Source organism: Balaenoptera musculus, chromosome 13 (genome assembly GCF_009873245.2).
Source record: "Balaenoptera musculus isolate JJ_BM4_2016_0621 chromosome 13, mBalMus1.pri.v3, whole genome shotgun sequence".
Taxonomy (NCBI): Eukaryota; Metazoa; Chordata; class Mammalia; order Artiodactyla; family Balaenopteridae; genus Balaenoptera; species Balaenoptera musculus.
Genome location: NC_045797.1, coordinates 6591892 through 6618793, shown reverse-complemented (window position 1 = coordinate 6618793; position 26902 = coordinate 6591892). Strand labels below are relative to the sequence as shown.

The window sequence follows — 26902 nt, the reverse complement described above, 5'->3', positions numbered from 1 at the left end:
CCTCCCGTCTGTGCGACTGCAAATGTTTAGTCTCTTTCCCCTCTGAGGAGAGCAAAGGCCTGATGGCACTGGGGCTGGGGGGGGGGAGGGGGGCAGGGCCCGCCGGGCACCTTCTGTCCAAACTAGGTCATAACGGTCAGAGTCCAGCTTCACTGGCCAAGGCACACCCAGGTCCACGGGAACTGAGGAGTGTTCAGGGGGAGCGTGACAGAGCAAAGTGTCATTTCTGTGCCCAGATCTCCACCTGGTTAGCCTCTGGTCTAACAAAGATACTTGAACTCACAGTCCTACACATTAGTTTAGCAAAAAATCTGGCTTCTGATACCCAAAGAGTTTAAAGTCCCCTTCAAACCGTGCATAGAGGCGCCGGATGTCTCGTTTGCTGATGCCCAGAAAGTAGTGCTCGACTTTGGTTCTGTTATACGCGGTGATGCCCGGGGGGATGGTGGGGTAAGACACCAGGTGGTCTATGCCAGCCTCTTTCAAGATGTACGGGGCGTCGTCCTCCAGGGTCTCGTGGTGACCGATGACGCTGTACTTGATCTCGCAGGGTGCGCACAGTTCCACGTATGTCACCCAGTGGATGATGTGGTCCCCAAACTGAAGGTCCAGCCACCTATGGTTCGGATCACCCAGGTAGCGCACGAAGTCCTCAAACTGGATGCCCCTGGTCTCCGTTCGGTTCCTCCTGTACTTCCTGATGATGCCAGGGGCAATCTCGTGCCTGTACCAAGGCTCAAAGCGGGGGTTGTGAACAAACTTATCCTTAAACGCAGAAATCAGTCTCTCGAAGGGATCTCTTACGATAAAAAACTTGAAGTATGTCTTCAAGCTAAGGGAAAAAAATGAAGATGAAGAAGTTAACCTGATGCTGCTGGTGGTGCTGGCTGTGGGTTGTGAGGAAGAGTGAAGCGTGATGGCTGGAGCAGTGGCAGCCACCAGGCTGAGCCCTGTGCCAAGTGCACTGCATGTGGCTCTTACTTAATCCGCACAGCCACCCTTGGAAGCAGATCCTGTTATGAACCCATTTTACAGGTGAGGAAATGGAGGCTCAGAGACCTTAACTGTCCAAGACCACAGTACTCATCACCCTCGGGGCTGCTGTGAAGACATCTATTTAACCCATGTTTTGTTTCACTTGAGTAGTTTGAAACTTCAGGAATGTTTAAAAGTTTTGTTCCTGTGCAGAAAACCGTTAAGGGCAGGAACCCTGACTGAGTTAGGAACAGCTGAGGGTTGAGAATGACTCTAAGGGTACATCTTTAAAAACTCAATTCAAAATTTCCAGGGGAAGGAAAATGGGGGGCAGAGTAGGGGGGGAAGAGGAAAGGCAGAGTGAGGCTCCAGGCTCCAGCTGGCGGAAGGGGGTCTGGGGGAGCTGCCAGTGGGGGGGTGGCGGCGCAGGGGCACCCCCATGAAGGGCCTGTACCGACAGTGACAGAGCGACAACGACACTGCTGTGATTCCGTGCGCTCACCCAGGCCACAGACCCTCTCAGCGCTGCAGGTCTCAGCGCGTCTACTCTCACAAAGCCCCGCAGGATCGCTGCTGAGGGGGGTGACAGGACCGCCCTCCCCCGGGAGGGTCTCTGACCTGGCACTTGACACCTGCCTTCTAAGGCTGTACACGTTGGCAAGAGTGAGTAACCAACGCCGGAAGCAATGAAAATCAAGTAGCTGAAAAGCAAGGGAGGTCAAAGATCATTCGGTGCCCTGACACTGACTAGCGTATTATGTACCTGTTCCTTTTAAACCTCGATCTATGGGGCCATGTCACAGCTGCCAAGACAACTGTCCAATCAGCTAAGGAATTTTCCCGATGCCAGTCTCCCTTCTTGCTGTGGTTGGTGAGGCCTGTCTCTCTCCACCTCTGCCAGGTCCAGCCGACCCTGCCACCCCCCGGGGGCAGCTGCCGCGAAGGCAGGCGTTAACACCTTGGGAGAAAATGAAAAATGAAGTGGGGTTTCCCTGCAACCTAAATCCCTTTCTTATGAAATGAAGGTCATATTCAGTAAGAACTCCATAAAACTTAACAAAATCAGAGCAGAACAAAAACGACCACTCATTTCTATAAGACAGTTACGCAACCTTCATTTTAATGGCCTGCATGAAGGTTAGGGTGGAGAAGACATTCAGAAGTTCTCACAAAGACGTGAATTTAAATGCGCTGAACGCTGGGCGTATGCCCGGCTGCCTCTCACCAACACAAACCAGTAGCTCTTGGAGCCATCTGGGAAACACGCCAAGCACAGAGCCGAGCCCGGGGGGTTTTACCGGCATCCCCCGCCCCTGCTCCTACCGCTTCTGAATTTCTGCATCGCTGAAGGAAGAGAGACGCGGGAGGCCGTTCTTCTCGTGGTCGTGCACCACGCTTTCAGGGATCTCTTCGATGGAAGGAAAGGCTCCTGGGAGGCAAACAGGGAGAGGGCGTGTTGGGGATGCTGCCTTTAAAGACAGATGCCCGTCTCGAAGCCCGGGCCCGCGTTCCCCACGGGCCATCCCAGTATCCACGTTTAGGTCTTTGAATTTCAGCTGCTTCTGCAGGCAGGATGAGAGTGAAGAAAAGCTTCTGGTGATCCACAGGCCATCTGGAGGGAACAGACGAGTTAGGAGGAGGGAGAGGGAGGGAGCAACGGCTACAGCAACGAGCACCTAAATCGGGTTCAATCTGCCACAAAAGAAAGATCAGTGCCTGCAAGCAGAATGCCCGAAACCTGCAGTGCTGACTCTGCTCTGGAACTGGGGGAAACTGCCAGAGAAGTGGGACCATGAAACCCACAGCTAGCAGAAATAAAGACACAGAGGTAGAGATCAAATGTATGGACACCAAGGGGGAAAGCGGGGGTGGGTGGGATGAACTGGGAGATTGGGATTGACATACAGACACTATTGATACTACGTATAAAATAGATAACTAGTGAGAACCTGCTGTATAGCACAGGGAACTGTACTCAGTGCTCTGTGGTGACCTACATGGGAAGGAAATCCAAAAAAGAGGGGATACATGTATACGTACAGCTAATTCATTTTGCTTTACAGTAGAAACCAACACAACATTGTAAAGCAACTATACTCCAATAAAAATTAATTAAAAAAACCAAAACAACAACACACTGCTGATTCACGCCCGCAGCCCCGGCTCGGGCCCATCACTCCCAGCGTGACATCGCCCGGGCCTAAGAGGTTCCTAGGTAACCTCACAGCATCCCAGACTGGCAGTGGCCAAGATGTTTGGTGCTGGACAAGTCAGGCTGATGCTGTGGGAATGATGTGATGTATTTGAAGCACGGCTCAGAGGAGGACAAGGAGTGTCTGAGGAGAAGGCAGGGCAGGACCGAGAGCCACAGCTCCTGGTCCAGGCTGCAGAGTGGAACCTGGGGGGCCCATCCTAGGGTTGGAGGGTTGGGCAGGTGCTTCACTCTTTCCTCAACTTAGACAAATGGAAATAAAGCATCATTATGCTGGGGTGCTACCCAAGCCGCTGCAACCCTTCATGTGCATCTTTGTGTTAACCCTGCCATGTTAAACTCAGAGTCTGGCAGGGAAGGATCTCTGTTGGGCCATCTAAGCAGTGATCACAGCCTCCACAGAATATTTAAGCCCCGACCCAGAACCCTGTGCTAAGTACAGTGGATGGATGGCTATAAAACAAGCAAGATGCACATCTGTTCTCAAGGGGCCAACAGAAGAGCCAGCTCTGTGGATCTGCACCTGGACCTGCTCTGGTACCTGTCGCCATGCAGGTGCATCTAAGGACAGCTGAAGGCAGCCCCGGGACTGTCCTTTTCCTATCATACGGCCTGGCGAACCGCTCCCGTTTCTATCCTGCCCTCATCAACGGGTTCTTCTTCTTCAAAGTCTGATGCGTCATACAGTGGTAGCAAATCTGTAAGACTTTTGTACATTTGTTGTTTTAAATCTGATTTGTAAGCTCATTCTCCGATGTCAAAAATCCAACATACTGTCTGATTACTCAAGAAGTGCATTGATTATAACCAGAAGATGAGGCGGGTGTCTCCCTTTTCTTCCCCAACGAACCAGCGAAGAGGCCAAATGACAGCCAACCCTGACACCACCTCTGAGAGCAGCAGCAGGCCTGGGGGGCTGGGGGACGGAGAGCCCAGGGCCATGTCCCATGGGGCTCCGAGGTCTGATTCCTGATCCAGGAGTCACACAGCTGTCTATTGGAACTATGTTTCTTTTGAAGCTGAATTTAAGACAGAGCCCATAATTATCTTGGGTCAATTCAGGGTAATCGGAGTTTAAACAAACACAGTGTCTGAAAAGAGTGGTGAGGAATCAAAGCCTGTGGTGCATGAGGGCGCTTTCCAATGACCTAATTTGTTCCCGAGTAAACACCACATTTCCTGAAGCAGGCGGATTAAACCTCCGCATATGGATGCTCTGTGTAAGACGGGGACGACTGCAGGTGGGGAGGCCCCCAGACCCACCAGTGTCTGGGTGTGGGTCCTTCTCGGCACAGGAGGGCAGCTGTGAGGACAGCTGCTGGACGGCCCAGTGAGTGTGGAGCCCTGACCTCCCAGGACAGAGTGGGTGACTCGTAAGAATCAATGCAGGGACTGAAGAGAAGCAACGGGACCAACCAGGCAGGCAGAGACAGGGGAGCCAGGAGGCCCTGACCGTGGGTGCGGAGCACCTGGGTGAACCCCGCCAACTTCTAACGTGGACACGAACGGGAAAAATGCCAGCCCGCTGCCTGTGAGTCACCGGCTCTCCCTGGGCTCCTCTCTCGGCCGCCCTCCCCCCGACTCCCCCGCCCTGGCCCCGGCCACCCCCCCTGCAGACCCTGAGGTCCCGCGAGGACGGACCCTGCCGGGCGCTGCACGCACCGTTCAGCACGATCAGCACTTTCTTCCACTGGGTGTTGCCCACTTTGGGGGTCTGGCAGAAGAGGATCTTGTGCTTGTCACAGACGAATATCCGGTCGAGGACAAACCTGGAGACGGCGGTGTGTGAGAGGTTCCTCAGGGTGTCCTCCCTGCACACGTTTCTGACGAGCTCTAGCCGCTGCGTATAGACCAAGGGTTGAACGAGCCGCCCTCCCGGCAGCACCTTCCCGGTCAGCTGCAGGGAGTGGAGACAAAACGGGCACAAGGGCTTCATTAGCAGCACTGGGCGTGCCGGGCATTAACTCACGGAGGCCGGAGCCTGGGGGCTGTCCCCACAGAAGCAGCAGGACGGAGGGCATGAGTCACCGCGGCGGCCCGGGGTTCAGGCTACGTGGATGCGCTGGACCACAGTGCAGCCAGAGACGGCTGACCCTGTCTCCTCATCCTCAGCTCGGACAAACCGCGGGGCGGCTGGGCTGTCTGCCTGCCGCTGTGCTGATGGCACAATGGCCCATGATTTCCTGGCAACGGCAGGATATCCTCCATTCAGCGATTTCAGGGAAGGCCAGCTTCTGCCGCCTCGCTCTCTCCCTCCATGTAACCTGAGTGTAAGAATGTGGACTGTACCTAAGAAACAGCTGTCTACACAGACGGTGGCCGTTTTGAAGATAACCTGGTACATTGGTGTATCTGGTTTATTCATTTAAGAAAACACCTTAGGTCATTCAGTATGGGTTTTAAAAAGGCAGGAACCATGATTCCACTTCCTCAGGGCTGAGCACACAATTATGTTTCTCTGACATGCGGCTGCAGGTGCGGAGAGGGGCTCTGCCTGGCAGTCAGGTCAGTGGTACCAGTGGTTTAGCTGCTGTGAGCCGGTGAGGGAGCCCATCAGCACTGGTTCTGCTCTAAGGAGTCACGAGACCAGGTGAGAAGATCCACGTGAACTGTGGGGTGAAGGCTGTGATGTCAGAAACCCAGGTGTGTGCTGTCTAGACTTTGCTGGATTCTTTCTGTTGACCTTACGTGCAGCTCACGGGCAGGACTGTCCCTTCTCTGAGTTTAATTCTGGGCTGATAAACATCTTTAGAGCTGGCTCTCCTCACCTCATTTCTTCCTGCACGAGGGCAACCTGAACCTTCCATCCAGACCCGGCACAGGGGTCAGCGGGGGGAGAAGGGGGTCTCAGGAGTGCGCCCCTCACCTTGGCTGGGGAACGATTAGGAATTTACGTGCAAAAGGAGCCTGGGGAGAAATTGGAGTCAGAGTGTCAAGGAAGGTGAGCACGGGGTGAAGGTCAGCGGCCCTGGGCTCTGCTGCTAACTCCCCCGTGACCCTGGATGATCAGCCTTTTTCCTACCTCAGTGCTCTCATCCACACCGCCCGGAGGCTGGACTCACTGCCCCGTTAACTCTCAAGTTCCAGGATTCCCAGGACTCGGGGGCAGAGATCTTTTCCCCCGGTTTCCTCCCGACTCGCCCAACATCCCCAATCCACCCATCACAAAGCTCATTCTCGGCTGGGCGGGAACTCAACACAGTCAACACTCCAGAGCACCCACGATGCGCAAGGCCCACCGACCGTGACTCCCCCGGCCAGACACTAAAAACACGCGGAAAGGTGCAGAAGCAGCGACTCTAAAGCCGAGCACGACAGTAAGTGGAAACCAGCTGATGAGGGCAGGGAGGGAGGGGAGGCTGTTCCCCGTGATGGGGGACCCGCTGGGGCCGGAGGGGTGAGCAGGTGAGAGGGAGACGCCAGGGAAGAATGGGCAGAGGCGTCAGCGCCGCGGCCTGGCTGTGCCCACCTTCAGCTCCTCAGGGAAGTGCGTCTCTCTCAGCGACCTCCCCGCGTCGGGCGCAGTGGTCAGGAACAGAAACTCCTGCTTGGCGCTGTAGGCTAGGAGACATAGAGAGGTTAAAACGTCTTCCCCGTGGAGGGGCAGACACTCCGATCAGTGCCACAGCCCAGAGGCCCCAGGAAGAGACCCGCACAAACACACCCAAGTGATAGCTGACAAGGCGCAAAAGCAATGCGGTGGGGGAGCATCTTTTCAACAAATGGTATCCGAGCAACTGGATGCCTCCAGACAAAGAAGGAGCCTTTCCCTAAACCTCACCCTTTATTCGAGATTAGCACTTAAATGTGAAACAAAAAACTATAAAACGTCTTAAAGAGCATAGGAGTAAATCTTTGGAAAAACTGATAAACTGAATCTCATCAAAATTTAAAACCTTAAAAGACCCTATGACGAGGATGAAAAGACAAGCTACAGATTGGGAGAAACTATCTGCAAACCACACGTCTGACCAAGGACTGGCATATCTAGAATATGTAAAGAGCTCTTAAATCTCAACAGTAAAAAAAAAAAACGTAAACAATCCCATTAGAAAATGAGCGAAACAGGAACAGACATTTCACCAAAGAGGATCTAGAGGTGGAAAAGGAACATATGAGAAGATGTTCAACGTCATTAGTCATCAGGCAAATGCAAATTAAGACCACAGTGAGATACCACTGCACACCTATCAAAATGCCTAAAACAAAAACCAGTGAAAACTCCAAATGCTAGTGAGGATGCAGAAAAAGGAATCACTAATACATGGTTGGTGGGAATATAAAATGGTACAGCAGCTCTCAGAGACTCTAGAAGAAGCAGTTTCTTCAAAAATTAAGCATTCAACTACAATATGACCCAGCAATTGCATTCCTGGGCATTTACCCCAGAGAAATGAAAAATTATGTCACAAAAACCTATACACGAATGTTCACATCAGTTTTATTTATGATAGCCCCAAACTGAAACAACTCAGCTATCCTTCAACAGGTGAATGGTTAATCAAACACTGGTACATCTGTACCATGGAATACTGCTCAGCACTAAAAAGGAACAAACTATTGATACACACAATAAATTGGATGCATCTCCAGGTGACCATGTTGAATTTAAAAGGCCAATCCCCAAAGGTCATATACCATGTATAACATGCTTGAAAGGACAAAATGATGGAGAGGAGAACAGATTAGTGGTTGTCAAGGGGGGAGGGGGCAGGGGTGGGGGATGGGGGATGGGGAGAGGGAGGTGGGCGTGGCTACAGAAGGGCAACTGCAGGGATCCTGGTGGTGATGGAGATGTTGTGCATCGTGACTGCATCCTTGTCAATACCCTTCTTGTGACTCTGCACTGTGGTTTTGCAACGTGTTACACTGGGGCAAAAGAGTAAAGGGTACATCGGACTCTCTTATGTACAACTGCACATGACTCTACAACGATCTCAAAATTAAAAGTTTAATTAGGGAAAAAAAAGCCAAGTCAGCAGTCAAGTTAGTGCTTACACATTATTTTTGAAATTTATGGGAACTGAAATTAGACTAGAGGAGTCTTACAAAACGCTAGACCAGAGTAATCATTTACAACAAACTGATTTGGGGGAAAACCTTCGGGCAGAATTTGAAGATAACTGTCAGATCTCTACAATCAAAGAAACACTGCTCTCAAAATATTGCACAGCCTAGAAACATAATTTGAATAAAAAAGTAGTTATCAAAGCAAAGCACAGAAATCAGCATAAAAAAGCACAAGCAGAGGCACATTTCACTTTGTTAGAAACATCAAAACCAACTCCTCTGGGGTCATTACTACCTACACTTCGCAGGCTCCACTGCAACCTCCCCGCCTTCAGTCTGGCTGTTAAACACCCGCGCTCCCCAGCCAGCCCCGCCACGAACGAGCCCTACCCTGACGTCCTCCCAGTGCAGAGGGGAGAAACCCATCCTCCCAGAGCCCCATCAATAATAATAACCGGCTTCCCCGGTGGCGCAGTGGTTGAGAATCTGCCTGCTAACGCAGGGGACACGGGTTCGAGCCCTGGTCTGGGAAGATCCCACATGCTGCGGAGCAACTAGGCCCGTGAGCCACAACTACTGAGCCTGCGCGTCTGGAGCCTGTGCTCCGCAACAAGAGAGGCTGCGATAGTGAAAGGCCCGCGCACCGCGATGAAGAGGGGCCCCCGCTTGCCGCAACTAGAGAAAGCCCTCGCACAGAAAAACGAAGACCCAACACAGCCAAAAAAATTAATTAATTAAAATAATAATAATAATAATAACCCATCTCTCATGCCTCTGAGCTCTCCGACTCCAGTAGAAATCTCGGCCGCACACCTCTGTGAATCCCACGGAAATCTTTTTTCCTTTTTCCTGTGTTTGAGTTGAAATGCAGCCCTAACCACAGGTGCGCACAGGAGCTGCTCTGCACCTGCCGTGAGGACGGGAGGCACCATGCACCGTGTGAAGACAGACGGGGCAGCAGTGCCCCTGGCCCCAAGGCTCCGGAATGCACCCCGAGGGCCAAGAGGCCAGCGTCCAACCTTCTCCTCCTCCTCCGCCTCACCTTCGAGCGCCAGCGTGCTCAGGGAAATGGCACCTCCCACTCCTGTCTGGTCACCTCAGGTGCCAACATCCCTGACCAGCACGGCGATGCGCAGCACTTCCACAGGCTGCACGGGTTCCCAGAAACCTAAGCTTCCTTAATGACATTTTAGATGGACAACGCAGCCTGAATTCTAAACAACTGACTTAACAGTGAATTTCTGAAAAGCACCTATTCCACACACTCGGAAGCATCCAGAACGGGCTCTGGGAGCTGTGGGGCAGCTCACCTTCCAGCCACACGTGCTGGCCATTCGTCCGCCAAGTTTTAACTTTTTCTTCTTTTTTTTTTACCTTGAACATCCTGGTATTTGCTCCCCAACTCCCCTCGAACCCAATTCAACTAGATTCAAATAAAACTGATAGCACACCTTAGGTTTGGTTTTGCTTTTCCACTGCTTTGCTGACAACCATGTATTTTCAGCGGGTGCCGCTGTCACCACTGTGATCAAAGAGCAGATCCCTACCCCACCCTGACCCCCAGGGGCGAGACGCCAGCTTCAGGCCCAAGGATTCTGCTCAGTAGGTACCATCAGCTGTCTTCATAACATATGAGCTGCTTTCCTTATAGACATCATTGTATTTGTTTTACAAAATGTCTTTAAATTTGCCACGTGCAGTACTGCCTTGTTTTTCTAGACAGGCTTGCATCCCCTCAGCTCCCTGACCTGTGTGTCCAGCTGCCCAGGGTCACCACTGCATCACACGCTGGGCAGGGGGCGTGCAGACATCGCGTCACAGGTTTTGACCTTAAGCGGCTGGCAGCTGAGCTGAAGCACAAGATTAGGAAGAAAATCAGTGTCTACGCAAACACACCAGATTCACATGGATGTCAATTCTGAGTTCAAGTCTCAACACACCATGCCATCAAATTCCCACCACTGAATGGGATTTATTTCCCTATGACAAAGTCTAGTTCAAAACGACACTGAAATCTGTTAAAGAAGGATTCACTGTGGCTTCACTGCTGAGCCGAAGAGAGACCATCACTCTCTCTCTCTCTCTCTCACACACACACACACACACACACACACACGCACGCACGCACGGCTTTAAACAGCAGCTCAAGACAAATGTGCTCTTCCTACCCACTGGGTGGTAGGGAACTCACTAAGAACAGGTAGGTGAGAACTGGCTGCTGGAACAGAGCCCACTTCCCAGGGGACAGCGCTGGAAGGAGCTGCCCGTGGACACTGCGGGCACCCAGCTCCCTGAACACTGAGGCCATGGATGTGCCGCCCGTTTACAGGGATGGAACTTCCCCGCACGGGACACCACTGTGTGCTAGTTACTTCCTTGTGATGGCAGTTCACAGTGGGCTTCTGATTCCAAAGCAAAAACACTGAACGCGAGTAAAATAGATTCCAACACATGAGGAAATCTCTCATGGCCACACATTGACCAACCTCCCTAGGTTTCCCGTAGGAGCCCGAGATCCACTGCGGGGGTGAGCTGCCTCTCAAGACAGAGGGGACCCGAAGCCTGAGCCACAGTGCTCCAGGGGGCTGAGGCCTGAACTTCTGGGGGGGCCGCTCCCTGCTCAGTCACCCAGACCAGCAAGACGCCATACATGTGAGCTCGCTTCCTGCACCCGAACCCAGCCAGCAGACACCCACCTTCATGATCGCAGCCAGGGACTTGGGGACAATTAGATAAGATCTGTGTGGTCGAGAAAGGCTGGGTTATGTTTGAGCCCAACAACAAAGAGTTAGGGTTAGGGTTTGGGGTTAGGGGTTAGGGGTTAGGGGTTAGGGGTAGGGTCCTCACTCTCAGTCCACAGCATGACGCAGGGCTGACTGCATCCCCGCTGAAGACCGGCTCCTCCGTGCTGCCCGAGGGGGAAAGGGGAGCTGGCCGGTGAGCTCTGGCTCTCACGTTCCCTCCAGGAGCGGCCCGCCACGGTGCTCCCATGCACGGACCCCAGCAACTACGCGGGACGCCCAAGGGCACGAGGACCACCACGCGCCTCATGGGGCTGGAGCCACTGGTGAGACCCTGGTGAGAGCCCCCAGGGCAGCAGCAGACCCTCTCTGCAGATTTTAACACCCTAAGGCCTCTCAGCCTTCTCTGCAGGGTCACCTTCCACCCATTCACTTTCTGCTCCCCTTCCCCGAAACTTCTCAAGCTTCTACACTTTTCTGCAAACGCTCAGCATAAAACCTGCCCCATCACAGCAGCGACACCTCGTTTATCAGATGCCCCTGAGACGCGAGGTGCTCTTCAGAGGCCCTACTGCCAGATCATATACAAACTCAGAGGCACACGTCTTATTTAATTATTTTGTGTGGAATATAAAATATATTACATACACTCCTCATTTTTCAATAAAATAAACCACAAACAATTCAACCTCATGGCTTGCCTTTCAAGTGCCTCCCTTACCAGGAGGTGACATTAAAGGAATCACGAGTGAAATGTGTAGACTTAGTGACACCATTTCATGTTCTCTGCAGCTTTGTTTCTTGTGCAGTTTCCCAGCCATGTTCCCATTGGTGGTCCTCACCTGGGCCCCCCGCCTAGAGATTCTGCCCCCTGGTCTCTGCTGGGCCTGGGCAGCAGGAGGTACACACAGTCCCCACGGGATTATAAAGTGCCCTGGGGACGAGAACCACTGCTCTGACTCTTGACAAGGGGTCTCCACTATCGGTGACATTAGCTGTTGTGGGGAGCAGCCCAGCAGCAAACGGCTGGGCTGAGATCCTCAGCCCAAATTCCAACAACCTTCCCAGACTTGGCCTGTGCTGTCCTGACAGCGGCCCTGGCCCCCGTGTGACCATGATTAGCCGTGACACCCCGTGATGCTCTTGGCCACCCCAGATGCCTGCAGCTGTGACTCCACCCTCCCCGGGCTGTGAAAGCCTCTCGGGCTCCTGGAAGATGAGGGTAGGATTGAGATGACAGCCAGCTGGGCCCCGATAACGTTACTGACCTGAAACTGCGGCGCTGACAACCACCCTGGGGGCTGATTTTAGCGCCTCCCTCTTCTGCCTGCAGATCTGCCTTCCAACCTTGCCCCTCTACAGGGAGGATGGAAGCAGCGGGTGTGGGGCACTGGGCAGCCTCAGCACAGCCGAGGACACCCCCGGGGGCTCTCCAGGACGAGCAGGGCCCGGAGCCCGCTGGCCACACAAACGGCACGGGCTGTGCAGCCCCTGGGCGTAAATCACCAAAACGACTGGTGTGATCCTTTTCTACTTCCCTTCCTCAAGGGCCACCGCCTGCAGGTGGACATGCCAAGCCTCGTGCAGGATAAAGATGCTGTGCGCTTCCTCCCTATCAGGATGGCGGTGCCAGGCCACACTAAGGCCACTCACGAGCCTTTTCAGCATCTCCCGTGCGCCTTGCCTCATGCTGCCCCTGAAGGAGTGGCCTCAAGGTTCAAGATGACGGTCCCCGCAGCTCCTCACTCGTGCCCAGCACCTCACAGGTCACTCACAGGGCCTCACGGTGCCCAGGTCGGGCTTGGAGCTGTCAGAGCAGGGAGCACGCCCGTTCCACAGAAAAAATACTAAGGCCCTGGTGAGCAAAGGGCAAGGGCACGAACTAGACGCAGCTCTTCTGAGGCTGGGTTGCGTGCTCTTAATATGTCCTCATCTGAACGCCTACATCAGGTCAAGGGGAGTTAAAAAAAATCCTCGAGGACAACCCAACACACATATATTTAGACCACCTTCCTTCCGGGGCGCTGGAGGTGACCTTCAAACACGTGGCCACCAGCAGGCAGCATCACCGGGCACACAGGCAGCATCTCTCAACGACACCAAGCAGGGCTGGTCCCCAAACCCACAGACTGTGAGGGGAAAGACCCCTTCATCCCCATCCACCTCCTCTCCCGAACCTCTGCAACATCAAGGATTTGGACGCCATGACCTCCAAGTCCCTTCTGGGTCAGAGTCACTTGATTCTGCGTCACCACTCATCCGAGCAGGTACCCAGGAACAGTACCACAGCAAGGTCTGAATTCGCCAAAATCCACTCCATGAGGAGGTGTACCTACCATCAGGGTCCTTAAAGGTCAGCGTGATGAACTTGCTGGCCACCATGAACATGAAAATCACCCAAAAGCATGTGGCCAACAGAAGCCACTGGTGGTGCATGTTGTCAAATGTCAGCCATTCAGTGATTCTTCCTGGAAAACACAAGCAAAATGGCCCTGCTGCTTACAAATAAATCAATTAAACAGAAGGTAATAAAAGAATGGGCAGTTTCAGTTAATAGCCTCAATACAAATATTTCTGAAAATTTTTCTATTGATACCGAGGGTGTTTTGACTTATTACTTAACTTAACATCATATTTTTAATTAATAGCAACTTATCAAGTTGATAATTAAATAAAATTTAAAACACTTTACCGGAAAGGAGCCATTTCTATTTGGGCTTGGAACACGTGATAAGACTTCACTTCTGCAGAGGTGCCTGTTGACTCTTTCTGGCCCAGGCTACTGTGTCCCTGGCATCTGCACCTGCCAGGGCCTGGAAGCCGGGGCAGGAGGGGCCTGCCGCGGGCCGGACCTTTGGGTAATCCTCAGAGGGCAGACGCCATCCTGAGGCGATTCCAGGCAGGCTGGGTTTAAAATCCTGACTCGCTGACAAGCTGCGGCCGCACCCACTGAGCTGTAGAGAATCTGTGAAACCCGAGAAACGAACCCCGGAGCGTCCCGGCTCCGCCCACTTGCCGGCCAGAGCCTGCGCGGAACCTCGGGAGTGGGCGCGGAACCTCGGGGGTGGGCGTTTCTCAGGCTGTCGCTGTCTGGGAGTGACGTGGGGCACCTGGGTCCTCAGCGGGTCACACGGTTACACTCTGCTGCAGGGGACACAGAAGAACCGGAAGTCGCACTCGATTCTTTGCAAGAGAGACAAAAAAGTGCTTCGTGTCACCTTTAACACGGGGCTTCCTGAAGCCAAACCAAGCCACTTGGAGAGAGAGGCCATGCTGGGCTGGGTTGGTGTCCGCCGGCTGTCCGGCCCGTCCATCCCCCCCGCACCCCGGGCAGCAGGGAGCTGGTCTGTTGCACATGCGCTGACGGCAGACAGTTTCGGAGCCTGCGTGCACCTGGCGGGCAGGACTCACGAGGGCCCCGGCGTCGGCCTTCCTCCTGCCTCAACGCCAGATCCTTGCCTCTGAGGCCCTCACTGCGACCTGCATTCCCTCCCGCAAGGGGTTCTCCGGCCTGCGACGGGGAGCTCCCCCCGCGGCCCAGCCCACACCTGCACCTGCATTCTCAGGTCTCCGCGCGGCAGGTGCACCATGTTTCCCGGGGTCCCCTGGTAGGGCTGCCACATTAAACACATGAAAACACGGGGTGCCCCGTGAAGTTCGAATTTCAGGTAAGCAAATCATTTTTTAGTACTTAGTATAACTATGTCCCCCAGTACTGCGTGGGACACATTTATACTTTAAAAAGCTATCTGCTGTTTCTCTGAATTCCCAGTTTACCTGGGTGTCCTGCATTTTATCTGGCAACACTACCCAATGAGGGGAACACCGCTCCCCCTCTAACTGCCTGAAGCAGCTGGCCTGTCTCTGCAGTCTCCCTGTCCCCTTCTGCCACGCCTCGTCTGGGGCCACGTGGCACAAAGCGGAGCCCAGGAGTGCCCCACCGCTCGCTAGCTCTGGGACTCAGCGTCACTTACCCTAAGCTGTGGCTTTCCGTCCCTGAGACAAGACCCTCCTCCCTCCAGGATGGTCACGAGGATTAAATGAGAGACTGCACCAAAAGGACCACCTGGCCTGGAGCAGACCCTCTATAAACAGAAATTGGTGACCTTCCTATTTAACTGACACATACCTAGAAATTCACCTAACAGTGTGAACTGCCCAAGAAGAGAAGAAAAGAAAGGCCAGACCCTCAGCCCAGGCTAATAGCTTTTCTCTTCTAGAGACAAGGGAGGCACAGACGGCCCAGAGGGCACAGGGCCCCTCAGGGCTGAGTCCGCTGAGCTGGGTCCTCCGAGATGGGGACACTTGGCGGGGTCCATCCCCACCGGTCACTGAGGAAGCCCGGCTTCAAGCCTTTTCTAACAGAGGGGGAGGGACCAGTGTGGGCTGGGGAGCGGGTAAAGAGAAAGCGGACAAGCACCAGGTGGGTGGTACACAGCGTGCCCAGAGGCATCTGTGTCTGTGCACCAGTTCTTGGGAAGATTGAGGCTAAGGAAGAGGCCCTGGTGCTGCGTGGCCCGGGGCTGGTGATTCACACTGTGCTGTGGCAGAGTGAGCACAGACACAGGGGAGTCACTGGGGGCTGCCCCCCTCACACAGACACCTTACCCTGCAGGGCAGAGCCCTGGGCACTGGCACTCAGCTTTCCCTCCTGGCTCAACCAGCCGACCTCTGGGCTTCCCGCCCCTGGGCGCCACCCAGGCATCAGGCCAGCGCTCGGCACTGCGCTTGGGAGGTTCTGTGATTTAAGGATCCGATCTTTCCAATGCGAGCTAGTCTTCTAAAGGGATCTAATTTGAGTCCACCCACCGAGCTGGTTCACCTCCAGATAAAGGTAGGAAGACAAAGAATAAACAGCCCGACATGAAAATGCGGCTCCCACCATCTGCCCTCCGGGAAGCCAGGTGGCTTAGGGGCAGGATTTCTACCTCTGGGCTGCTTGGAAAGTGAGACCTGCGCTGTCGTGAAGCTCCGCCTGCCTTCCTAACCCTGGGTTTTCATTTAAAGTCAGAAGCAACAGCTACTTTCACCGGGCAGCAGGGATGAGGCGGGGGCAGGATTTGGTCCCTTCTTCTCCGTGTTGGTGTCTGGGGGTTAGTCACAGAAGAGCGCTCTGGGCCCCCTACTAGATTAGGACAGGACAGCTGCCTGCATACCCACCAGTGTGTTGGAGGCCCCTGTGAGACAGAGGCTGCCAAAGCACCTCGGCTGCAACGTACAATGTATCAGCCCGGCTCTTCTTCCAGACGGCAATTTTATTTCCAAAACGTTCCACTTCTAAAGTGACTTCTGCTAAACTCCTACTGCACTAAAACATCCAGAGAGCCCTCTCCCCTTCCAAGCCCGGCCACGGCATCGGGGTCAGGAGAGGGGGGCGTCTGCAAGGCACCCACCCGCCTCTCACCCTCTTCACAGCCCGCCTGGGCCGCGCAGGGACGGTGCCCAGGACACGTGGGGATTGTGATGGGGCTGCAGATCGGGGAAGCTCCGCGTGCGTAAACCCCAGCCCCTGCCAAAAGCTCTTGGGAAGCAGAGTATACGGCCAGCGCTTAGAGTGCGGACCAGACTCAGGCCTGCCCATGACCCCGGTGCCCCGCTGCGGTCCCCGCCCAGGCCACACAGCCTGTGGTGGTCACTGCGGGGGCCTGCGCTCGGGTAGCAGGGGGTGGGGAGTGGGTGGAGCGCTCTCCCAGCCGCTGGGCCCCAGAGGGAATTCCCTGGCGGTCCAATGGTTAGGACTCGGTGCTTTCACTGCCAGGGTCCGGGTTCAATCCCTGGTCAAGGAACTAAGATCCCACAAGCCGTGCGGTGCAGCCAAACCAACCAACCAACCAACTAACCACTGGGCCCCTGTAAAGGCCAGGCAGGGCCTGCTCCCCCCCGCTGCATGGCACATGCAGGCTCAGCCCTCCCTGCTGGCCACCCTGATTTGCCCTCCGTCCTCACCTAGTTTCACTTCCTTCCCGGCACCCACCACAGCCTGAATCTTCTGCTTCCCCTGGTGGCATGTGAGCTCGTGCTGGAGCACCCCGGCCAGCACAGTGCCCAGCGCACCGCAAGGTGACCTTCGCTATTGCTGGATGACGACATCAACCAAGAAACTACCGGGAAGACTTAGGAGAGCTGGCAGGTGCTTTAGAAGACACCTGGCCCAACTCTCCACCCCAGGGTCCAAACTCTCTAAAGTATGAGGCCCCCGTTCAACCTCAAAGTATTTCTCCAGTCTCCACGTGAGTGCTTATATATTTAACATGCGTTAACTGAGACTAGAAAACAACCCAAAGCTACTAGGACCTCACTATTACTTGAAAATAAAATTGTATTTTATAAGTCATGCGCTCACATGCATTTGAATAGACATACAACTACTGTTCTATGTCTACAATCTACTGACCAGGGGATAAAGAAATAATGCTGCAGTCCAAAAAAATTTTTTTCTAAATTTCAGATAAAACAATGCTGAAAGGCGGTAAGCCAATTACATAGCTCCAAAGTATCAAGATACATCAGTAAACAAAAAAGGGCAAGTTGCAGAATCGAATGTATGATCCTATTAGTTAAAAAGAATTACATATATATACATGTGAATGTATGTGATTATATATACACGCAAACACACATACATATGTGTGATGCACAGAATAAAATCTTGAGAGGATAAGTGGAGTCATTTTTTACTTCGTACAATTCTGTATTTTAAAAACATTATTGTAATAAGCATATATCCATTTTATAATAAAAACCAATAAAATACAGAAAATACCACCTACATATGCGGACCCAGGTGTTTTTATATCTGCTGTTTAATTTTTTTCCTACCTGACTACCACCAACAGCAGTTTCCTTACCACTTTGTAAAATGGGGCAAAGGATGGTAAATACTTTTCCAGCCAGGAAAGAATGTGGTGAATACAGGCAATATGTATCTGAGTGTTTAGGAAATACATCTCTGTCTTCACTAGTTAGTTTTTAATTCAGTTTTTAAAATGATTTAATATTTAAAACATAGAATAATATAACAAATACTTGTTTTCAGATGCTAAGTTCTAATAGTTCTGCTGTACGTACTTGAGTCTTTAAAGGAAATAAAGGGTTACAAATGAGCTGGAGCCCCTGCCTGGCCCTGCTCCCCTCCCGCCCCAGATACCCTCCATCTGGGTGATGACACTTTCACTACATCAAATACGGCTCCTCTCATAGAAGCAGCAGGGGTTTGGGAGGCTGGTCGTCCCAGCCCAGATGAAGGCAGGGCAGACTGGGGAGAGGGGAGGCGAGTTTCCCCCGGGCTGCGAGGAAACACTGCATTATTTATTATGCTTTTCAGGGGGGCACATGCGGTGGTACGGCCGGGTGGAGAGATGGGCCGTTTTTAAGCGCTTAATTTTTTCTCGTGGTCTATAATGAGAAAATTCACAAATCATACACAGACTCAAGTGAAGAAGCTGTCAAGGTAAAAGCTGGTTAAAAATTTAGACGAACCAGGACTTGCTCTCCAAGTCCCATGCTGACCAGAACCAGTGAGACTGAAGCCCGGGCCCCCTCCACAAGCCCCACCCCTCAGGGCCACTATCTCTACGCTTGCGACATCCGACACACATACACACATACACACACACACACACACACACACACACACACACACACACGAGGAGACGTGCACCTGCATATATTTCGAAGGACACAATAACCGAGAAACGATCATCTACCAAGCTCATCACGAAAAGGTGTCCTCATTCATCCCACAAAACAGGCGCAGGGACACAGCACCAAGTCCCAACCCACCCCCCAACACGCACACACACACGCTCCTTGTCCTTGTGGAGCTGGCAGGCTACCGGGGGGACCCACAGCCACCAAAGACTCTACCTAAGACGTGAGATGAGGCAGAGGACGCGGTGCCGTGAGAGGAAAGCACAAGGGCCGCGACCTGGCAGAGGGAGGGCAGGGGCGGCACAGAGACCTACGGGGTGAGGGGCGGAGACCCAGGCACCGGGCTGCAGAGCAGCACAAACGGGGGCCCAGGCGCAGGGACAAGCTTCCCGAGCTCGGCCAGGGAGGAGCCCTGGCAGACGTGGTCAGACAAGGCTGGGCCCTGGGGAGCGGTCGCCTTGGGGGCGAGCGGGGATGGGGTACGGTGATCTGACTTACATCTTGAAACTACTTCTCTGGCAGCAGAGTCAGAGGTGTCAAGCACAGCGATCTGCTCAGCCGCACCCCAGCCCCAGGGTCACTTCCACAGGCCGCAGGTGGTGTTCCGATCGGGCCCAAGCAGAGGGGCTAAACGCTCCCCATCACATCACCCTCTAGGTCTCTGAAAACCAGCCAATGAAGCAGTAGGAGCCACAGTACCTGACGGGCTAGGCTCTGACGAATCCTACGGAGGGGTGTGTCCACTTGGCCAGGCAGCGTTTCTGCTCTGCGATCAACGGCTAAGGGGTCCGACCTTAGGTTTAGGGCAGTGGCTCCCAGTCCTGGCTGTGTATCGGAACCACCTGGGGAGCTTCTGAAAACTACAGCAACACCCTGGGCCCCAAGAACACCTGAGCAGAGACAATGCAAACCTGTGGAGGAGGATCTAGGCAAACCTGTGAGGCTGAATCTGGGCGAGTTTGAAAAGCTCTGCTCAGGATGCCAGTGAGCGGCCAGGCTGAGCTGCTGGTCCAGCCCCCAGGCCTCCTCAGCTTTTACTGCCCCCGCTGCCCCCTGGGAAACTCGGTAAAATGCAGATTCTAGGCCTTTTAGCGTAACAGCTGTCTTCCCACCACCTCTTTACAGTATGAGAAGGAAAACCCATAGCAAAAGGGTGTCTGTCAACTGAGACTGTCTACTGAGGATCTGAATTACATGTGCTCTGAATAAACAGCTTCAAGAGGCCTGATTAGAATAAAGACCTCCATCACTGTTCCCATTTACTCTCCTTTCCAGCCCTCCCATCTATAGGTAACCAGCCCCTGTAGAATTTTGGGCTGACCTTGGAAAGCTCAGGAAAATTTGCCCCATTTTTTTTTTCAACAAAAAGAAAGTCATTCCAAATTCCTGTAGCCCCAGCGCCTCCCGGCCTGCCCGCCATCTGCCATCTGCAGTGCTTCCTTGAGCACATTCCCCACGGGTCTGCCTCCCGTCCACGGGCGACAGCCTTGAGGCTCACTGTTTCCGTCTGCAGAGAGTCTGGGGCCTGACACCCACGGTCCTCCCTCCTCGGCTCTGGAAGGGCCACTGCTCTCCCTGCAGCCAGGTGACAAACAGCCTTTAAAGAGCCTGACATTTTCTGTAATTAACTCTCCTTTGTTCAAGGAGCCAAGACAACTCCCAGCGTGCCTCTTGCAGCTAACAGGGGTGAACCTGAGCGTGCACCCTGGCGGTTTGCAGAGCTTCCCTACTCCTGATCGTTACGTGGGATTTGCACCTGTCAAGACGTCAGGCTCTGAAACTAAGCCAGAAGGTTGGCTCTTTGAAAACCCACAAGGCAGAAGCGGTGGTTAAAGAACTGATGGACATATGGGGAAAGCAGGGTCAGGTATGCAGGAAGACCACTAACCATGCAAGAAATCCTAAGCTGCTTCTCTCTCTCTAAACTGTAAGGAAGACAGCACACATTTGACATGTTTGTAATGACTAACAGTGACTCTGGTACTATTACCAACTTTTGGTGCAAATTCGGCCTCCCTTGCGCTTTCAAAAAGATGCTTTTTGAAAGCATCCGTTTTGCTCAGCTGCCCGTGTTCGAGTTGTTACCCAAGAGCACAATCCTTCTGAATTTGTGCAGAAGAGTTTGACTCCCACCTGCCTAGTTCCACTTGTTTTTCTCCTAGTTCTCCTTTTACTGTGCACATTCACGCCTCCTGTGGCAAATAAGCCCATTTAACTGTTTCAAACAGAGTTAAAAATTTTTTAAAAGCAATTGGCCTAGACGTGGTCTAGTGTGCACACAACCACACAGATAAATCTCACAACCGTGGTGCAAAGGAAATACAGCAAAAATAGAATGAGATATATGACACAGTGCCGTTTACGTAAATTAAAAACGCAGGCACTGAAACCAAAAATACACGTTCTACAGAAACACAAAGAAAGAAAAGGATGACCTTTCCAGTGATTTCTTATGTGGGTGGACGAGAGGAAATGAGACTGAGGAAAGGGAATTAAAAAGGCATTCACAAGTAAACAAAACGAGGGGCCCTGCGGACATCGGTAATGGTAACCGAGGAGTTAACCTCCATTCAACTCCTTGAATGTGAAGGAGACAGAGGGACAGACAACTAGACAGAGAAAGGAGAGGAGATTTAAAAAACCAAAAAACAGCTTTTCCCCAAATGTCATTCATCCATTCAGCCATATTTACCAAGGGCTTATCCTGAGCCAGGAGCTGTTCCTGGCTCCGGGGATACACCAACCTACCCGCCCTGCTCTCATGGTGCTTGCTTCTAATAGAGGCAGACAGGCCATAAACAGATAGAGCCATTAACGCCTAGGATCACACCAGGCAGGCGCTAAGTGACACGGTTAATAACACAGGAGGGTAAGGGAGGCAGGGGCACCTCGGAGGAGACAATGTTGAGAAGATGCTCAAACAGAGGGAGGGGACTCATCACGCGGCACCTGGCAAAGAGCTTGGTCCCAGAATCCCCAAAGCAGCAAGGAGGCTGGCATCTCCCGCGCAGAGTGAGCAGGACGGCGGGGGAGTGGCCCAGATGAAGAGCCTTGTCAGGGGCCCTTTACTGAGTTGGAAACTCCTGGACCCCCGCCCTCCATCACCCATGTACCCCAGGGAAAGGATCACCTGCCCAGCGTTCAGTTTTTAAAACATTCATTCAAAACCTATCCAGACACCAAAGGAAACTTCACGAAAAGAATCTGGTCATGCACAAGGACCCGGTAACCCTGGGAGGACAGGCAGGGAGATGGGAAACAAGAGACAGCTGAGGCTGGAGCAGCGGGGACCCTCCACCACCAGCCCTTTCGATTTTGAACTAAAATGTGTTCCCTAATCAACAAAACTATTAAATCACCACTTAAGAAAATAAAATGCCGCGTATGACTTTATAAAATATATAAAGTCTTATTACAATCACTGTGAGCTTTAAATTCATAGTAAGGGTTTCTCTCAATCTAAGTTCAGAAATTTCCTTTGTCTACTTGGCCGTCGTCATTACAATTGACCACCTCAGAATGACTGCTCATCCTTTAGTGACCAGAATGGAAAGCCACTCCTCACTCTGGCCAGCTGGGGAATGAACTGGAGGTGAAGACAGATTCTCAGGAGTGATCGTGACGAACAGCAAACACGTCTTCGGGGGTCGCTGCAAGCCAGGCACTGCACTCGGCAGGTACCCAGCTCACCTAACCGCCTGCCTAAGCGGGTGCTCCTATCATGATCATGGTTAAGAAAACATTTCTAAGAATCCGTGTACATACTCCTATTGACGAGTTTAAGCTTCTGGAAATCTCCATATGAGCAAGAAAGGAGAATGCTATGTGACATGGATCTCAGATAACTAGTGAGGTGTCCACAACCTCCCTTCCGTACCTTCTCAGGCCTGGTCCACATTTCCTTGCAGTATCTGCTTTGCCTTGGAGGTTCCTGGCTCCTCCTGTCTCTGTACGGGACGATTGAAAAAACAAATAAGCACCATTAAAGGTTATGAGATCAAGTTACTGAACACAACTTGCTTTATACTTGGGAAACAGTTAACCACTTTGATTTTTCAAGTATATTTCGCACACCAGGTCTCTTACAGAGGGGGGTTATCTTTGGATGGCTTGGCAGATGAATAAATATTCTAAACGTACCAAAAGGGCTAGCCATTTAAAAGATTCTTCCCTGTAACTTAGTATGAAAAAATGAAATTTTTTTGGAGCAAAAATAATCAGATCCTATTATACCTGCTTTATATGTTTGATATTGGGTAAAGGATTCCTGTATAAGATATCAAATCTTTCAATGCAAGATGTTCACTGGGTTTTGTATTTCTTCAAGCTTTAACACCCTGGTAAATTCTAGCCAAATGTCATATCGTGAATGAATAACTGGAAACAAGCCAAACTCATGGAATTAGAGAGATCACAGATTTAATAGAGTTACCTGGCAAAATAAACATCCAACTCATTTAAAACACAATAGAGCCCGAGCTGTCTGGGATGCTTGGAGCAGTCTAGCTATGCTTCCCTTTACTCTTATGAACTCAATATTAAAAAGAAAAGCAATTTCATGTTACAAAGATGGAAAGATTAAGATGCAGATTCTTCCAGACCTGTATCAGGACAAAACACTCTCTTGGCTTCTAGGATCTCTCAGGTCCTGCATTCACCTCTCTCTCCCGTTTCTATTCTACTGTATAACCTCAAGTATTTGAAAAATGATCTGAATATAATTGCAAATTGCCCAGGATAGTAACTAATTCTTCCCTTTCTTTGTTCAGTTTTTCAAGAACTCCAGTTTCCATTCCAGGGAAGGAGAGAATTTTTCTCTTAGGTATTTCTTGGAGACTCTATCCTTGAGGGTCAAAAGCAAAGATGGAAAGATTTTTCTTTCCATCTTGAAATTCCCATTTGGACCCAAGATGGACTTTACCCTAATTATAATGGGAAAAAAGAGAGAAGACCATTTCCCTCTTCGTGTCTCTTCCTCTTAACCCAGTCAATGAAAAGAGTGAATAAGCCTGGAGCTAAACGGAGCTGCCTGGTTTTAAGAATACCTGAGACATTTCTCACTCTGGCAGTGAAAACTGACCAATAACCAACTCTTTATGGCCCAAGGCCCCAGACTTGGGGTGTTTGAGACAAAACACCCCTTTATGACAGTCCTCCCGCTCAGCTAACCAGAACCTGACTGCGCTGCTTTGCACTCAGTGCCCGGCCCTTTCCTGCCTTTTGCAGACGTGGAAAATAACAAGGCAGCTTTTGGAAGATCTGGTTCATCTTCCCAGCCAGAAGTGCAGAAATTTATGCCTCCACCTCCAACTTCTGACAGGACTCTCTTTTGTCCAAATCTGAGCTGAGGGCACCCGGGAGCCTACCTGGCAGGACACACGCATTTCCAACCATCCTTTCCCCTCCCACCCGCCAGAGACGTGCTTAATTGGGCACTTAGGGAAGCTGCACATGGTCCTTCTTCCCTGGCCTCTCTCTTCCTCTGTCTGCCTGCTCCCTGCACCCAAGTGGAACATTTTCTTCCTCTTTCCGCCTCCAATTACAAATGCAAATTCTCAGGCAAGGATGAAAGAAATGAACTATGGATCACCGAATATCAATGATGCCACGATCACAGCATCCCCAGCAAGGACGCCGCCTCATTGCATAATTAACGTGATGAAGGTTCTCCTCTTTAACCCCACGAACTAGGGAGGCTCTCAAGTCGCCAAAACACACTGGGATGTCGCTAGCAAAGAGAAGCCGGTTTTCCCCCCCGTTTTCCCGTCCACCCGGGGCGTTGTGGGAGTCGGGGTCCGGGAGTACGTGACGCTCACCCCCACGCCCCCCGCCCTTCCCCGAGCTCACCCTCCGAGGAGCCGGAGCCTGTCGCGGTCCTCCGGCCCTTCCGCGGCCCCAGGGGCGAAGCTCGGCTCGGGCCTCGCGGGCCTGGGGGCGAGGCGCGCGGGGTCCCGGCGTCCGGGGAGCGCTGGAGGCCCGCCCGCCCGGAGGCCTCGGCGCCGCCGCCCGCCCGGCCCGGGATGTGGCGGCGGCGGCGGCGGCGGCGCCGGAAGAAGGAAAGCGAGCGCGCGACGCCCTCTCGGGGGGCGAGGCCGCCGCCGCCCCACGCGGCCCTAGCGCCCCTCCGCGCCGTGCGCGCCCCTGTGCGGCTGTGCGCGTCCCCGCCGCCGTCCCCGCCGTGCGCGCCGCCTGCCGGCTGTGCGCGTCCCCGCCGCCCGTACACCACCACCCCCGCACCATCCCCCGCGTGTGCGCGCCGCCGGGACCTAGGGGAGGTGGGAGGGGGCGGAGCCAAAGGACCCCAGGAACCCGATCACCGGGTCCTTGAGCCTCCCTTCCACCCACACCCCTCAAAAAAAACACCCACCAAATTATATCCCGGGAAATGACAGAGGGACTTGTGGCCAAACCTAATCCCACTAGGTCTCCATCCAGGAAACAGGTTGGGTGTTTGAGAACGAAAAAAAACCCCAAACTTGGAAAAATGAAAAAAAAATCCAAGCTTGGAAAAAGGCAAAATTGCTTGAGTTTGGGGTACCTCCCAGCATTCCTAATTAGCCTACCTGGTAAAAACAGAGCTTTCAACAGGGCCCTTTCCACAGACCCACCCTTGGCTGACAGTCTGGAGGACGTAACCCCCTTGTCAAGGTAGAGTGGGTGGAGTCAGTCCCAACGGTGATGGGGGTTTTATTGCCCTAGAAAACGTGAACTAGTTTTGTTTTGATCTAACCTACATGTTTGTTAACTACCTAAATATATATCTACTTAGCAAACAGGGTAATATAGATAAGTGTGTACACACACGTATGCACATGAACACATATAATTTTTGTCAAGCTTTCAAGAAACCAGCTTTTTTTTCCTTTTTTGGTCTACCCTGTTGGTTTCCTCTTTAATGACTTAAATATAATACCGGTGGGTCTCAGCATTTCAGAATTTCATTTTTAACGTGGTTACTAACCACCATGACTTAAAGATGGCAAGGCGGTTTAAGGGCGCTTTACTCGGTCTTTTGATCACACATTCAGATATTTATTAAGCCCTTTCTTGGGGACACTATGGTTGACAAGAGACATTTGCTTTCTCCCTGGGGGTTTGAATGGACACACGTACACGAGAAGGGCACAACAAGTAAATTTGGAACTTAGATGTGACACTGAATAATATGCAGAGTTTGAGTCCGAGCTCTGGGAATTAGACCCTGTGGGTTCAAATCTTTATTCCACCACAGAAGGCTCGTGACCCTGTCAAGTTCTTTTGTCTCTCTGTGCTCCCATTTCCTCATCTATAAAATAGGGATATTATATAGTATTTACCCCAGAGTTTGATACTAAAGAATAAAGGAGGTAATGCATTTGAAGTACATAGCACAGTTCTCCCCCAGTAGTTAAAATCACAGTAAACATAAACTACTTTCATTATTATTATTTATTATTTATTGCATTCCTAAGATGCTGTTCAAATATTAAAAGATACGGTTCTTTCAAGGGGCTTACACATTGGTGACTAAGGTAGCTGAATATTTTTGTTGGGGTTTTTCCAAATTATTCTAGTTCTTCTTTTTGTTTCTATAAATGAACTTAAGGAAAGTATTAGTATTCAGTCTTTATACCAGCAGAATAGTTTCTAAAATAGCAGTTCTCAAAATGTGATCTGTGGACCCCTGAAAATCTCCAAGATCCTTTTAGGGGATCCTTTTAGTGGTTTAGCGGATGTCAAAACCACTTTCACAATAACACGAGAACATTAGTTGTCTTCACTATTTTTTTTTTAAACTTTTTTCTGCCTTTATTTTAAAATTTATTTATTTATGGCTGTGTTGGGTCTTCATTTCTGTGCAAGGGCTTTCTCTAGTTGTGGCAAGTGGGGGCCACTCTTCATCGCGGTGCGTGGGCCTTTCACTGTCATGGCCTCTCTGGTTGCGGAGCACAGGCTCCAGACGCGCAGGCTCAGTAGTTGTGGCTCACGGGCCCAGTTGCTCCGCGGCATGTGGGATCCTCCCAGACCAGGGCTCGAACCCGTGTCCCCTGCATTAGCAGGCAGACTCTCAACCACTGCGCCACCAGGGAAGCCCTTCACTATTTTTTTTAAACATTTTTAAAATTGAAGTATAGTTAATTTACCAGTTTGTGTTAGTTTCAGGTGTACAACAAAGTGATTCAGTTATATATGTATACCTGAATACATATATTCTTTTTCAGATTCTTTCCCATTACAGATTATTATAAGATATTGATTATAGTTCCCTGTGCTATACAGTGGGTCCTTGTTGTTTATCTATTTCATATATAGTAGTTTGTTAATCCCAAATTCC

The 26902-nt window shown here is 51.8% G+C and overlaps 1 protein-coding gene across 8 annotated transcripts; it reads right to left on the bottom strand.

Moving 5' to 3' along the window:
• Positions 1 to 24626, bottom strand: CHST10 (carbohydrate sulfotransferase 10). 8 transcript variants are annotated; one of them, XM_036873476.1, is made up of 8 exons: positions 24436 to 24626; positions 22466 to 22535; positions 13631 to 14121; positions 13275 to 13406; positions 6657 to 6748; positions 4850 to 5084; positions 2299 to 2404; positions 1 to 832 (listed from the first exon to the last, which is right to left on the bottom strand). In XM_036873476.1, exons 4-8 carry the CDS (start codon positions 13372 to 13374, stop codon positions 295 to 297), a joined length of 1071 nt encoding a protein of 356 aa, XP_036729371.1. In that variant the 5' UTR covers positions 13375 to 13406; positions 13631 to 14121; positions 22466 to 22535; positions 24436 to 24626; the 3' UTR covers positions 1 to 294. The 8 variants fall into 8 exon arrangements, with proteins under 8 accessions (XP_036729371.1, XP_036729370.1, XP_036729372.1 ...); XM_036873475.1 differs by having other exon boundaries at positions 13631 to 14082; XM_036873477.1 differs by having other exon boundaries at positions 13926 to 14082.
• Between the last annotated feature and the right edge of the window lie 2276 nt (positions 24627 to 26902).